Source organism: Schistocerca americana, chromosome 3, assembly GCF_021461395.2.
Source record: "Schistocerca americana isolate TAMUIC-IGC-003095 chromosome 3, iqSchAmer2.1, whole genome shotgun sequence".
Taxonomy (NCBI): Eukaryota; Metazoa; Arthropoda; class Insecta; order Orthoptera; family Acrididae; genus Schistocerca; species Schistocerca americana.
Window position 1 is genome coordinate 902,788,792 of NC_060121.1, and position 12,820 is coordinate 902,801,611.

General features: G+C 39.6%; 1 protein-coding gene across 1 annotated transcript in view; it reads left to right on the plus strand.

Moving 5' to 3' along the window:
- LOC124606489 (protein white-like) overlaps positions 1-12,820 on the plus strand; it is a 305,924-nt gene that overhangs the window by 99,425 nt on the left and 193,679 nt on the right. Inside the window, exon 4 of the mRNA XM_047138470.1 lies at positions 10,384-10,482. Within this exon, the coding sequence (XP_046994426.1) occupies positions 10,384-10,482 (99 nt within the window). The remainder of the gene's footprint in view (positions 1-10,383; positions 10,483-12,820) is intronic.

The window sequence follows — 12,820 nt, forward strand, 5'->3', positions numbered from 1 at the left end:
CTGAAGGCACTAACTACTAATAGGCATAGTTAGCATATGAAAGATTTTAATAGAGAACAAAAAATGTATTTACCTTAATAGTGTTGAAAAATCATAATATACATAGCAGTTCATGACATTCAGTCTTGTTGTTGTTGTTGTGGTCTTCAGTCCTCAGACTGGTTTGATGCAGCTCTCCATGCTACTCTATCCTGCGCAAGGTTCTTCATCTCCCAGTACCTACTGCAACCTACATCCTTCTGAATCTGCTTAGTGTATTCATCTCTTGGTCTCCCTCTACGATTTTAACCCTCCACGCTGCCCTCCAATGCTAAATTTGTGATCCCTTGATGCCTCAAAACATGTCCTACCAACCGATCCCTTCTTCTAGTCAAGTTGTGCCACAAACTTCTCTTCTCCCCAATCCTATTCAATACCTCCTCATTAGTTACGTGATCTACCCACCTTATCTTCAGCGTTCTTCAGTAGCACCACATTTCGAAAGCTTCTATTCTCTTCTTGTCCAAACTAGTTATCGTCCATGTTTCACTTCCATACATGGCTACACTCCATACAAATAATTTCAGAAACGACTTCCTGACACTTAAATCTATCCTCGATGTTAACAAATTTCTCTTCTTCAGAAACGATTTCCTTGCCATTGCCAGTCTACATTTTATATCCTCTCTACTTCGACCATCATCAGTTATTTTACTCCCTAAATAGCAAAATTCCTTTACTACTTTAAGTGTCTCATTTCCTAATCTAATTCCCTCAGCTTCACCCGATTTGATTTGACTACATTCCATTACCCTTGTTTTGCTTTTGTTGATGTTCATCTTATATCCTCCTTTCAAGACATTGTCCATTCCATTCAACTGCTCTTCCAAGTCCTTTGCTGTCTCTGTCAGAATTACAATGTCATCGGCAAACCTCAAAGTTTTTACTTCTTCTCCATGAATTTTAATACCTACTCCGAATTTTTCTTTTGTTTCCTATACTGCTTGCTCAATATACAGATTGAATAACATCGGGGACAGGCTACAACCCTGTCTCACTCCTTTCCCAACCCCTGCTTCCCTTTCAAGCCCCTCGACCCTTATAACTGCCATCTGGTTTCTGTATAAATTGTAAATAGCCTTTCGCTCCCTGTATTTTACCCCTGCCCCCTTCAGTATTTGAAAGAGAGTATTCCAGTTAACATTGTCAAAAGCTTTCTCTAAGTCTACAAATGCTAGAAACGTAGGTTTGCCTTTTCTTAATCTTTCTTCTAAGATAAGTCGTAAGGTTAGTATTGCCTCACGTGTTCCAACATTTCTACGGAATCCAAACTGATCTTCCCCGAGGTCCGCTTCTACCAGTTTTTCCATTCGTCTGTAAAGAATTCGCGTTAGTATTTTGCAGCTGTGACTTGTTAAACTGATAGTTCGGTAATTTTCACATCTGTCAACACCTGCTTTCTTTGGGATTGGAATTATTATATTCTTCTTGAGGGTATTTCGCCTGTCTCATACATCTTGCTCACCAGATGGTAGAGTTTTGTCATGACTGGCTCTCCCAAGGCCATCAGTAGCTCTAATGGAACGTTGTCTATTCCCGGGGCCTTGTTTCGACTCAGGTCTTTCAGTGCTCTGTCAAACTCTTCACGCAGTATCTTATCTCCCATTTCGTCTTCATCTACATGCTCTTCCATTTCCATAATATTGTCCTCAAGTACATCGCCCTTGTATAAACCCTCTATATACTCCTTCCACCTTTCTGCCTTCCCTTCTTTGCTTAGAACTGGGTTTCCATCTGAGCTCTTGATATTCATACAAGTGGTTCTCTTCTCTCCAAAGGTCTCTTTAATTTTCCTGTAGGCAGTATCTATCTCACCCCTAATGAGACAAGCCTCTACATCCTTTCGTTTGTCCTCTAGCCATCCCTGCTTAGCCATTTTGCACTTCCTGTCGATCTCATTTTTGAGACGTTTGTATTCCTTTTTGCCTGCTTCATTTACTGCATTATTATATTTTCTCCTTTCATCAATTAAATTCAATATTTCTTCTGTTACTCAAGGATTTCTATTAGCCCTCGTCTTTTTACATACTTGATCGTCTGCTGCCTTCACTACTTCATCCCTCAGAGCTACCCATTCTTATTCTACTGTATTTCTTTCCCCCATTCCTGTCAATTGTTCCCTTATGCTCTCCCTCAAACTCTCTACAACCTCTCGTTCTTTCAGTTTATCCAGGTCCCATCTCCTTAAATTCCCGCCTTTTTGCAGTTTCTTCAGTTTCAATCTGCAGTTCATAACCAATATATTGTGGTCAGAATCGACATCTGCCCCTGGAAATGTCTTACAATTTAAAACCTGGTTCCTAAATCTCTGTCTTACCATTATATAATCTATCTGATACCTTTTAGTATCTCCAGGATTCTTCCAGGTATACAACCTTCTTTTATGATTCTTGAACCAAGTGTTAGCTATGATTAAGTTATGCTCTGTGCAAAATTCTACAAGGCGGCTTCCTCTTTCATTTCTTCCCCCCCAAATCAATATTCACCTACTATGTTTCCTTCTCTCCCTTTTCCTACTGACGAATTCCAGTCACCCATGACTATTAAATTTTCGTCTCCCTTCATTACCTGAATAATTTCTTTTATCTCGTCATACATTTCATCAATTTCTTCATCATCTGCAGAGCTAGATGGCATATAAACTTGTACTACTGTAGTAGGCATGGGCTTTGTGTCTATCTTGGCCACAATAATGCGTTCACTATGCTGTTTGTAGTAGCTTACCCGCACTCCTATTTTTTTATTCATTATTAAACCTACTCCTGCATTACCCCTATTTGATTTTGTATTTATAACCCTGTAATCACCTGACCAAAAGTCTTGTTCCTCCTGCCACCGAACTTCACTAATTCCCACTATATCTAACTTTAACCTATCCATTTCCCTTTCTAAATTTTCTAATCTACCTGCCCGATTAAGGGATCTGACATTCCACGCTCCGATCCGTAGAACGCCAGTTTTCTTTCTCCTGATAACGACGTCCTCTTGAGTAGTCCCCGCCCGGAGATCCGAATGGGGGACTATTTTACCTCCGGAATATTTTACCCAAGAGGACGCCATCCTCATTTAATCATACAGTAAAGCTGCATGTCCTCGGGAAAAATTACGGCTGTAGTTTCCCCTTGCTTTCAGCTGTTCGCAGTACCAGCACAGCAAAGCCGTTTTGGTTAATGTTACAAGGCCAGATCAGTCAATCATCCAGACTGTTGCCCCTGCAACTACTGAAAAGGCTGCTGCCCCTCTTCAGGAACCACACGTTTGTCTGGCCTCTCAACAGATACCCCTCCGTTGTGGTTGCACCTACGGTACGGTCATCTGTATCGCTGAGGCACGCAAGCCTCCCCACCAACGGCAAGGTCCATGGTTCATGGGGGGGGGGGGGGGACATATAAAAACATTCAGTCTTACAAATTTCAAAACTCCGCCATTTCTCTCCTCGCATCAACCACTGCTGGCGGCTCACCTCCAACTGCCATGCTATGTGCTGTTAGCATCCAGCTGCCCAACACTACAATGGTAGACAACAATGCAAACTAGCCACAGACTGCACACAGCACAGCCAGTGATTTTCATACAGAGCGCTACGTGGCGTTACCAATATAAAAACCTAAACAGCCTACTTACATAGCCCCCATGCTCCCCACCAAAAAATTTTACAAATTGTTTTGGGCACTGGCCAATACAGATTTGAAAAATTTTTTCATAATTACAGTAAGAAAGATATCAAATGCACACACTTATTAATACAATGTTGGTCAAAAGCTAAGGTTTTCTCACAGTCCATACAGAGAGTCCTGATCATTCATCACAGTAAAACTGCCGTTTCTTTTCTCAAAGTCTGAGCAGTAAAAGACAATGCACACGAAGTAGTGGATTTCCATGCAGTCTTGAAGAAGTAGTGTTGTCCTTCCAACGGAAAGACAGTGCTGACTCTTGACATGCTGACTGGTAATGGGCCACAACAGAGCAAACCCACAGCAGAGTAATTCGACGTTTTGAAGAATATTGGTAGGTAGGTCATCACAGAGCAGACCCACTGTAGCCCTGGTAGAAGTTACGGTATTGTTGGGCCACCAGAGGTGCAGACCCACTGCAGTCCTTGTAGAAATAATGGTATTGGTGGGTCATCAAAGATGCAGACCCACTGTACTCCTTGTAGAGATGGCCAGCAGCCATCTGTTGCGATTGTGCAGGTGCACAATCACCATCGAAGAGTCTTGCGGACAATATAGCAAGTCCATAACCACCACTTGTGCACTCACAAGGTTTTTGGAATTGTCCTTAGAACCAGCAATGCTGTTATCCAGTCCCTTGCTGAATTATTAACACACGTGCATACACTAACAGTCCCTACTTCTCACATATTGTCCATATACTATGACCAACAGAAACGTATGCAGTGAAATGGAACTCACAAGTTAATAATATGATGAACTGGTGTCAATTACAATTTTATAACATAAGAATACAATTACAAAGGTACAAAATACATCATTAAAGAACATAACAATACAGATAACACTTGTAGCACAGGCTTTACAAAAGAATAGAAATAGACATATACATCAGTGTTACCGGAATTATGACATAAGTAAATAAATAAAAGATCAGAATAACTTTTGAAACATCAGCTTCACACATGAGCATTAAAACAAAACAGAACAAATAATGTTTAAACATCTTTACAAAGTAAATAACATAGTATTAGAAAAATTCTACAACATAACAACATCAGCTAAACACATAAAGACAGGAAAAACACAAATACACAAGGGAACACAAACACATTGTGGGATAATACAAGGAAAGGACAGGGTTTCTTTTACTGCAGTATTTTGCAAACAAAACTTTCTTTACTTCTCGGAGATCTCCCTTCGTTCATCATTATTTCCAAAAAGTCCTATCTATACCTGCTTTCTGTACTTTTTTCGTATGACTTCTCAATGCATTTCTTCCAATTCATCGCAACTCATTCTCTTATATAGTCTAACCCCTCTTAAGCTAACTTAAATCTACTGAGCTCAGATGCTAAACTAAGGGACGAGGCAATGCAGCAGCAGAAAACAGTTAACACAAACAGCAATGACAAAAAAATTCAAATTGGCAAAGCAAGCAGCAATATTACAACTAATATAAGGCAATGAGCAGCAAACAATAAAAATAAATCAGTAGTAAAACCGGCTTAACAGAGCAATGTAAAGTGAAATTTAGTAGCACTATGCCTGGCAAACAGTAGCAGCAAATGCAATAACTTATTTTTAAACATGACATAGCTCAAGCAGAAAAAATATTACAGTAAAAATGGCCTTGTTTAATACCCATGTCACATCTTAAACTAGAGTGATGCATCACAATAACTTACTCTAGCAGAAAAGTTACCAAATCGTAAAAAAATTATTTATGCAATTCCTGTGAAGGGAAATGTCTATTTATGTTCTCTCGTTTTCTTGGAAGTGGGTCACAAAATTGTTGTTTAATGGATCTGTAGACAGAAAATATTTACGTTAGTACATCTATTAAATTTTATTTTAACCAATGCTGCAGTGCAGCTAGAAGCTGGATATTAAACGAAATGAGCAAATATATACAAAGCAATGTGTGAAACGGCATTCACTAGGCAAATGGCAGGGGACGTTTCAAGGTTACAGCCGGGAACTAAACATATAGTTAAGTCGGTTCCAGCTTCCAGGACTTGAAATAGTAAACCATTTACCGTCAGCATATAAGTTAGTTTATTCTGATATGTTGCATGAATTTTAGGGTCCATAGATTTCAGTATGAAACAATCTGTATACTCCTCCTCCTCTGGCAACATTTAATACAGAACGATAAACTGCCATTAACAGCCTTTCTGCTTTAATTATGCAGATCTTTCTGTCTCTTAAAAACGAAACAAGCATGGTAACGACACAAGTTGTATACGTAATGCGTTGAACGCTTCTCCAAATCTGACAATGGCTTTTAAAGTACTCCAGTAGAATACACGGTCACTAATGTTGAACAGAGGAAGTCTTTATCTGGAGCTTAGCAGCAACCACATATCGGTAGCTTATATTTGCGGAAATTGGTTTCAACAAACACAGCGGATACAATTCAAAGATATACAGTGTTTATAAAAGAGATGGATGTGGAAAACGAGAAGGAGTAGATATTTTAATTACAGGGACGATTAAATTTTTTTAAAAAATGGACATTAACATTAGAACAATAGACTGTCAGGCAGTGGCTGCTGTAATTTATTCTCTTAAGGGCGCATTAACCATTGTCACCATTTACAAACCACCCTCGCTTAAAGTACGAAATCTTTTATTGGATCAGATTATTGCCCAGCTTCAAACGCTATTTCATTTGTATGCAGGCTTCAACGCCCATCACTCGCTATTGGGTTACGAAGTAGACGACACCAGTGCCACACAATTGGTCACACTCTTCGAGAGTCTCAACTTAGTTCTTCTAAGCGTTGGCTCTCCTACTATGTTACATAACCTAAACAGATGACCGTAGGCCGTCTATTTGACATTGAGCGCCGGCCGCGGTGGGCGTGCTCTTCTAGACGCTCCAGTCTGGAGCCGCGCTGCTGCTACGGTCGCAGGTTCGAATCCTGCCTCGCGCATGGATGTGTGTCATGTCCTTAGGTTAGTTAGGTTTAACTAGTTCTAAGTTCTAGGGGACTAATGACCACAGCAGTTGAGTCCCATAGTGCTCAGAGCCATTTGAACCATTTTTTTGACATTGAGCTCTGCTGACTTCAACCGTGTAACGGAGTGCACAGTCGAGCGAGACCCTCTTCACTAGGCTCATTTCCCTCTAGAAATCACAATAGATCCACCTATAAGTCCAGTAGAAGGGTACCTATGCAAACAGTAGGTGGAAAATCATGTAAGCTGACTGACCGAAGTACACTGCTACATCCAGGCGAAGTTTCAATCTTTCTCTAACTTCTTAGCTCCAAAAGACGCCTAACAACAGTTAGTTTCAAGTACTGAAGACGCTACAACAACTTCCATTCGAAGCCAAGGGAAGTAATCGTTGTCAAGCAACGTCCATCAGTTTGTTGGACACCAGCGTGCTCTAGAGCCGTAGCACAGTGCAAATTTGCGTACAGTAAATTCTGTAAGCAACAAAATGTAGTAAGCTTCATTGAATATCGGAAAATAGCAGCGTAAGATAAAAGGCGTTTAAAAGACTGTAAAAAGAGTAGCTGGCAAAATTTATGTGCAACTGTAAATAACAATGTTAATGCCATTGACATTTGTAGGAAATTAAGATTTTTTTCAAAAACTAGAACTCCAATACGCGTCAGCTATTAAATGACGCATGGCTTGGAAACTTTGAAATTCGCTCTCACCAGCTTCCGTAGCCAGGGACACCTTTTCACCTTTTGCCCCCCCCCCCCCCCCGCCCCCCACTCCCCCGAGCAATGGAATCACAGTCACCTGCTCGTGGTTCCAATTTCTTACTAAGAACTGATGAAGGCCATTAAAAAATAGGTTGACATCCACACCTGGTAAGGACAGTATAAACTAGCAGATGATAAGACATCTCCCAGAGGTAGCACTCAGAAAACTGTTACAGATATTTATCCAATCGTGGATGAAGGACACAGTAATAAAAAACAGGACAACACAAATAGTGATATCTATACTGAAGCCACTTTAAGATGAAGAGCAGGCCAAGTAACATAGACACACTGCTCTATCTTCCTGTATCGGCAAAACCTTAGAGCGCCTGGTGAAAAATCGTTTGGAATGGTAGTTGGGACCATATCAGATACTGTCATCGAATCAGTATTGGTTTATAAAAGGCAAGACAACAACAGACAATGTAAATATCTGAACCTCAGATATTTATGACGCAACAACAAGAAAAGAGAACGTGACAGCTATCTTCCTGGATATAGCTGGAGCGTATGATAACGTTCATATAACTGTGTTGCTACAGAAGTCGGAAACCAACTGAATTACGCCACAAATGATATGTCGGATCAACACCATCGCCGACAGACACATATTGGTTCGACTCCGAAATAAATTAACCGGACCAAGTCATCTTACAACAGGCCTTCGACGTGAAGCTAGACTCAGTTCCATACTACTTGCACTACATACTAACAAGCTGAAGAGAATTATCCCTTCTCCAGTTAAAATCCTCCAGTATGCAGATGATATTTGTATGTATCTACCAATTAGATAGTTCAGGCTGTGTGTGATCTATCCAAGGCGATGGGTGTAATGGATGAATCTTTGCATAACTATGGGTTACCGATTTCGCCAGAAAAATCGGTACTTGTCACTTTCAAAAACCAAACTAGACCAAGATACTTGAACAGTGTAATAGTCTCAGGTCTTAAAATACCACCAAAATCTCAACCTAGGTTTCTTGGTATTCTCTTCGATTCCAGAATAAGTTGGATTCCCCATATTGAAACTGTCGTCACTAAGCGTTGAACGTTATAGGATCGGTGACAAGAGTATGGTGGGGGCTCACTCCAGCACTCTGCTCAAACTATACCGCACGTTGATACGTTCCCGTATAAGGGATGCAACAATGCTGCTAGAAGTATCCAGTGTTGCTGGATAAACTGCAGTACAGAAGCTTACGCATCTGTTTCGTAGCTATGCATTCTTGTCCCACTAATCCATATCACTGGGGATCGTCAGGGACGCCGTTAAATATTCGCAGAACATTGCTGTGTGATCGTTATACCTTACAGCGAATGGCAGACACACCGAAGTGAAGTTTTCCCAAGGTTTCTAAATGAGTAAAACAGCTCTTGTCACAATATCTCTCCAATAGAGGTCGACTGTTCCAGCAAAGAGAAAGGGTATGGGCAACTTTCACCTACATCATATTTCGCTGAAAAAAGGCCAGGATATTTTCAACTCTATACAGATGACTCAAGAATGGCGACATAAAATGATATCCCATGCGCTTTCTTCTGTCCAGAATCTGAGAAGAAAGAAAGTTTCTACTACGAGGTGACGCTTTAATGTTTCTAGCTGAAACTTTCGCTATTACAGAGGCAATCAAATTCGCAAGATCTCTCAAAATGCCTTATACAGTAATAATCATCGCCTGTCAAAGCGTTCTGGATGCAATGAGTTACAGGAACTGGGACAGAAGAAATAATAAATACACTTTCGACATTGTGGATCATTATCATCAAGCTAAGAAGAGTGGTCAAACTGTAGAACCTGTGTGGGTTAAATCACATTCTGGTATTCTATACAATGATAAAGTCGATCAACTAGCTAGAGATGTGATTAACACGGGAAGACCTATGGACATTAAACTCCTATACACAGAATGACTCTTAACATTAAAAGAACAAGCACTTCTCTCGTGGTAGAAAGAATACAATGAATGTCAACATACAAGAGGTAAAATCTTTGCACGTATACAGTCATTCATACCAAGACAGCCATGATTTACGAAGTCGAAACATTCAACGAAAATTGTAACAGTCATTGTGAGAATGCATCTCAGTCATGGATCCTTCCCTGCCGATTTACATAGAATCAGTGAATGGAGACATCCTACTGTCAATGTGAAGAAGAAAAATTTGTGATATAAATCACATCTTATATCAATGTAGACGCTATGAGAAAGGCAGAGTCAACTTTCTATAGGTTCTCTTAAGAGTTGGTCACTACTAGCCGCTTTGCACGATCCCATAGACATAACCAGGAGGATCTACGACGCCATATCCAGATTTATAGCTGAAGAAGACTTAAAAATTTAAACGGAATTATGACCATTAAACATAACTAAAGAAATTAATTAACAACTGAATGGTTAATTGTCAATTGTGTCGTTATGAATGAAAAGAACAAATGTTACCTTGCTATGTCTATATGTATCAATACCTTTAAATTGTGATTGCTAAAATGTTGGTATGCTATAAGCCAATTAAATCAAATGAAATAACCATACACTATCACTGGTAAATCTGTAAAATAAGCTGTAACATAATTATTGCTCTACAGTAAAGAAAGATAATCTGAAAATTTCGTCAGACAACAAGTCATATGCAGTAGAAAACAGTCTGACTCAGCAGCGTTTTTGGAACCGTAATTACATTATATCTGTTCATTAAGTAAGAAATAAGACAGGTGGCATTGTAGATCTCCAGTACGTGTTTTAAAGGATCAATGGAAATTGAGAGATTTATAAAGGCAGAGTGGTAAGTGTGTAAATGAGTACGCGCGCGCGCGCGCGCGCGCGCGCGTGTGTGTGTGTGTGTGTGTGTGTGTGTGTATGTATGTGTGTGTGTGTGTGTTATGCCATTATCACAGTCCACTTCTCATTAGAAATTTGTTCAGTACGTCTAATTTCTGTTCACAGTTTTCACTGAGCGCCTGCCAGGACGTGATTATTGGAATCCCAGGTCGAATCAAAGGAATCAGCGGCGGAGAGAGAAAGAGACTCGCTTTCGCCTCTGAGGTTTGTTGGAGCCTTCCATTTGTACCTAGTCTAGCAGGTTAACGTAACGTATTTCGATTAATGTGAACTACCCTGTTACACACGGTTTGGAAATACGTTACTTTATATATGTAGATGTTAAAAGTAACACCTTCAGAGCAAAAAAGTAAATAAGTGGGTAGATAAAAGAGAGAAAGAATAGAGTTTAATGGCTGGTGGACATCAGGATATAAAGCTAGCAGTAACACGGATTGGGCAACAACTGAAGAAGTAGACGTGAAAATGGGCTTTTCTAGGGACCGATCTCAGTATTTACTAAAGGTGGCTTAGGGTAAATGAGAAAAACCACGATGGCAAGATCTGCACATGAGTTCAGAGTCTTAAAATCGGGACACTCTGCTAGCTAGCACGCTCTCACTTCGATCTTTCGCTCTTCACACATAAGTCCTGACTGGATTCCTTGTGAGCCACGATTAAATTAGTGCGGAACAATTAGCAAGTTGTTACAACCAAGGACTAGAGAACCGTTTCAGAAATGTTAGATTGTAATTTATTTCATAAGGTAGGAGGTAACTAATTAAGTATAAGGTAACTATAGCACATTCGGTTCTCTTTTTGTGCAGCTACATCATCATTTACAATCTATTTACATATTTCTACCTGAACGTTTATTTTCATTTAGTAACTGTAAGAGAATTTATTCATTTGCACACGTTCTCATATTAGATTTACTTTGTTTTTCGTACTATCAACAATGCAAATAGCTGGCTATTGTAATTCCAAAGCATAGATTATTAAGATACTGGAGGAATAAAGACAAAATAGAATATTACAATTCACAACATACGTTTGTTTACTTATTTGCTTTCATAAATTGCAGATTGAACAATGATAAAGCGGTTAATATGTTAGTTTAACAGAAAAAAAGGAATTAATAAACTGTTAGGTTGTAAATTATGTGTAAGAGCCCCATATAATGGTCACACGTAAAGGGAACTCGACAGTATCATTCGACTTGTAGTTCAAATGGCACAGTTTAATGAACAGCTAAAGAAGCTGAATGTCACCTTTACCATCAAAACAGCGCCCACCGTCCACATCTGTCATCGACATAAGATCTTTCGATTGTCATATCTTGAATATTTCAAGGTAAACGCTGTAATGCTTTGGAAAAACAGTTTTTATGCGAGAGGACCGGTTTCGTATAAAAATTTTGTTTGTACTGATTCGCAAACCACATATATGTGTATAATTTACATAGTCATCACAGCATTTCGAATCTCTACTGCCATTTGTTCTTGACAACTTGTACTTGCATGAAAGGAATAGCTGACACATTCTAAGGGCACAGTACACAGAGGAGCTATGTGCATCCGAGAAGCAAATTTTTCTTTGCTGTACTGGATACTACGCAATACTACACTGCTTTCACTCTACTTCGAATCGATAATAAGTGACGTACGTCAAGACTCAGGCTTTTCCGTTGTTCGATGTAGTACAGTAGTGTGCAATTTAACTGGAACAAGCACATATTTTACAATGGATTGAACTTGGTTAGTTGTAACCAATGTTATCCCCACAGTTGTTGGTCTCTTGGAGAAATATTGTTGCCTTGACTATGAACAATAATGCTTAAGTCCTCTCCAGTTCAACTGAGTACTTGTTTGTATAGCTAGAGCGTGTGTTATGTCTATGTTCTCTGCACGAAACCTTAGTGTTAAAATGAACATTTCACCTAAGAAGCGATCAAAAACAGTTTTTCTTCAGGAACACAGATCTCTCACTATCATACACTGCCCCTGTTTTTAGTGTGGGAAAATCTAGTGTTTCAACACTTATTAGGTCATAAACTGATATGGCCTCATTGTCTACTTGTGTTAAAGTTGACTCTTCAACGTTACAGCGTAACTTCTTGAATGTGAGCTGAAGGCATTGAAGCAGCAATTATTAATACCTGCCATGAAGAAAAAACAGTAGGCATGGGTAAACATATAAAATAAATCTTCGACCTCTAATGACTGGAAACGTGTAATTTTCAGTGTTACGTCGCATTTTATTTTTCAAGGATACAGAGAAAGGGGTGACAGACGAAGCACCCGCAAGGCAGAGAGAGGTGAACTTCTTGAATGGACTGTGAAATAACCTCCCTAAAAAGTACTTTGCGGTTTCTACACTGTCCTGGTACACTGGTTCCAGTTGATAGCGTGATGCATTCAACCAAATAGATGGAAATCCTAAGGCGCAATGTTACGCCATTACTAAAAGCTTTTGTAGATGATGGAGACTCATTTTTCAACGATCGGCTCCTGTGTCACAATTCTAAAACAGTGAAGATGTTCTTGAAAGAAAACAACTTTAA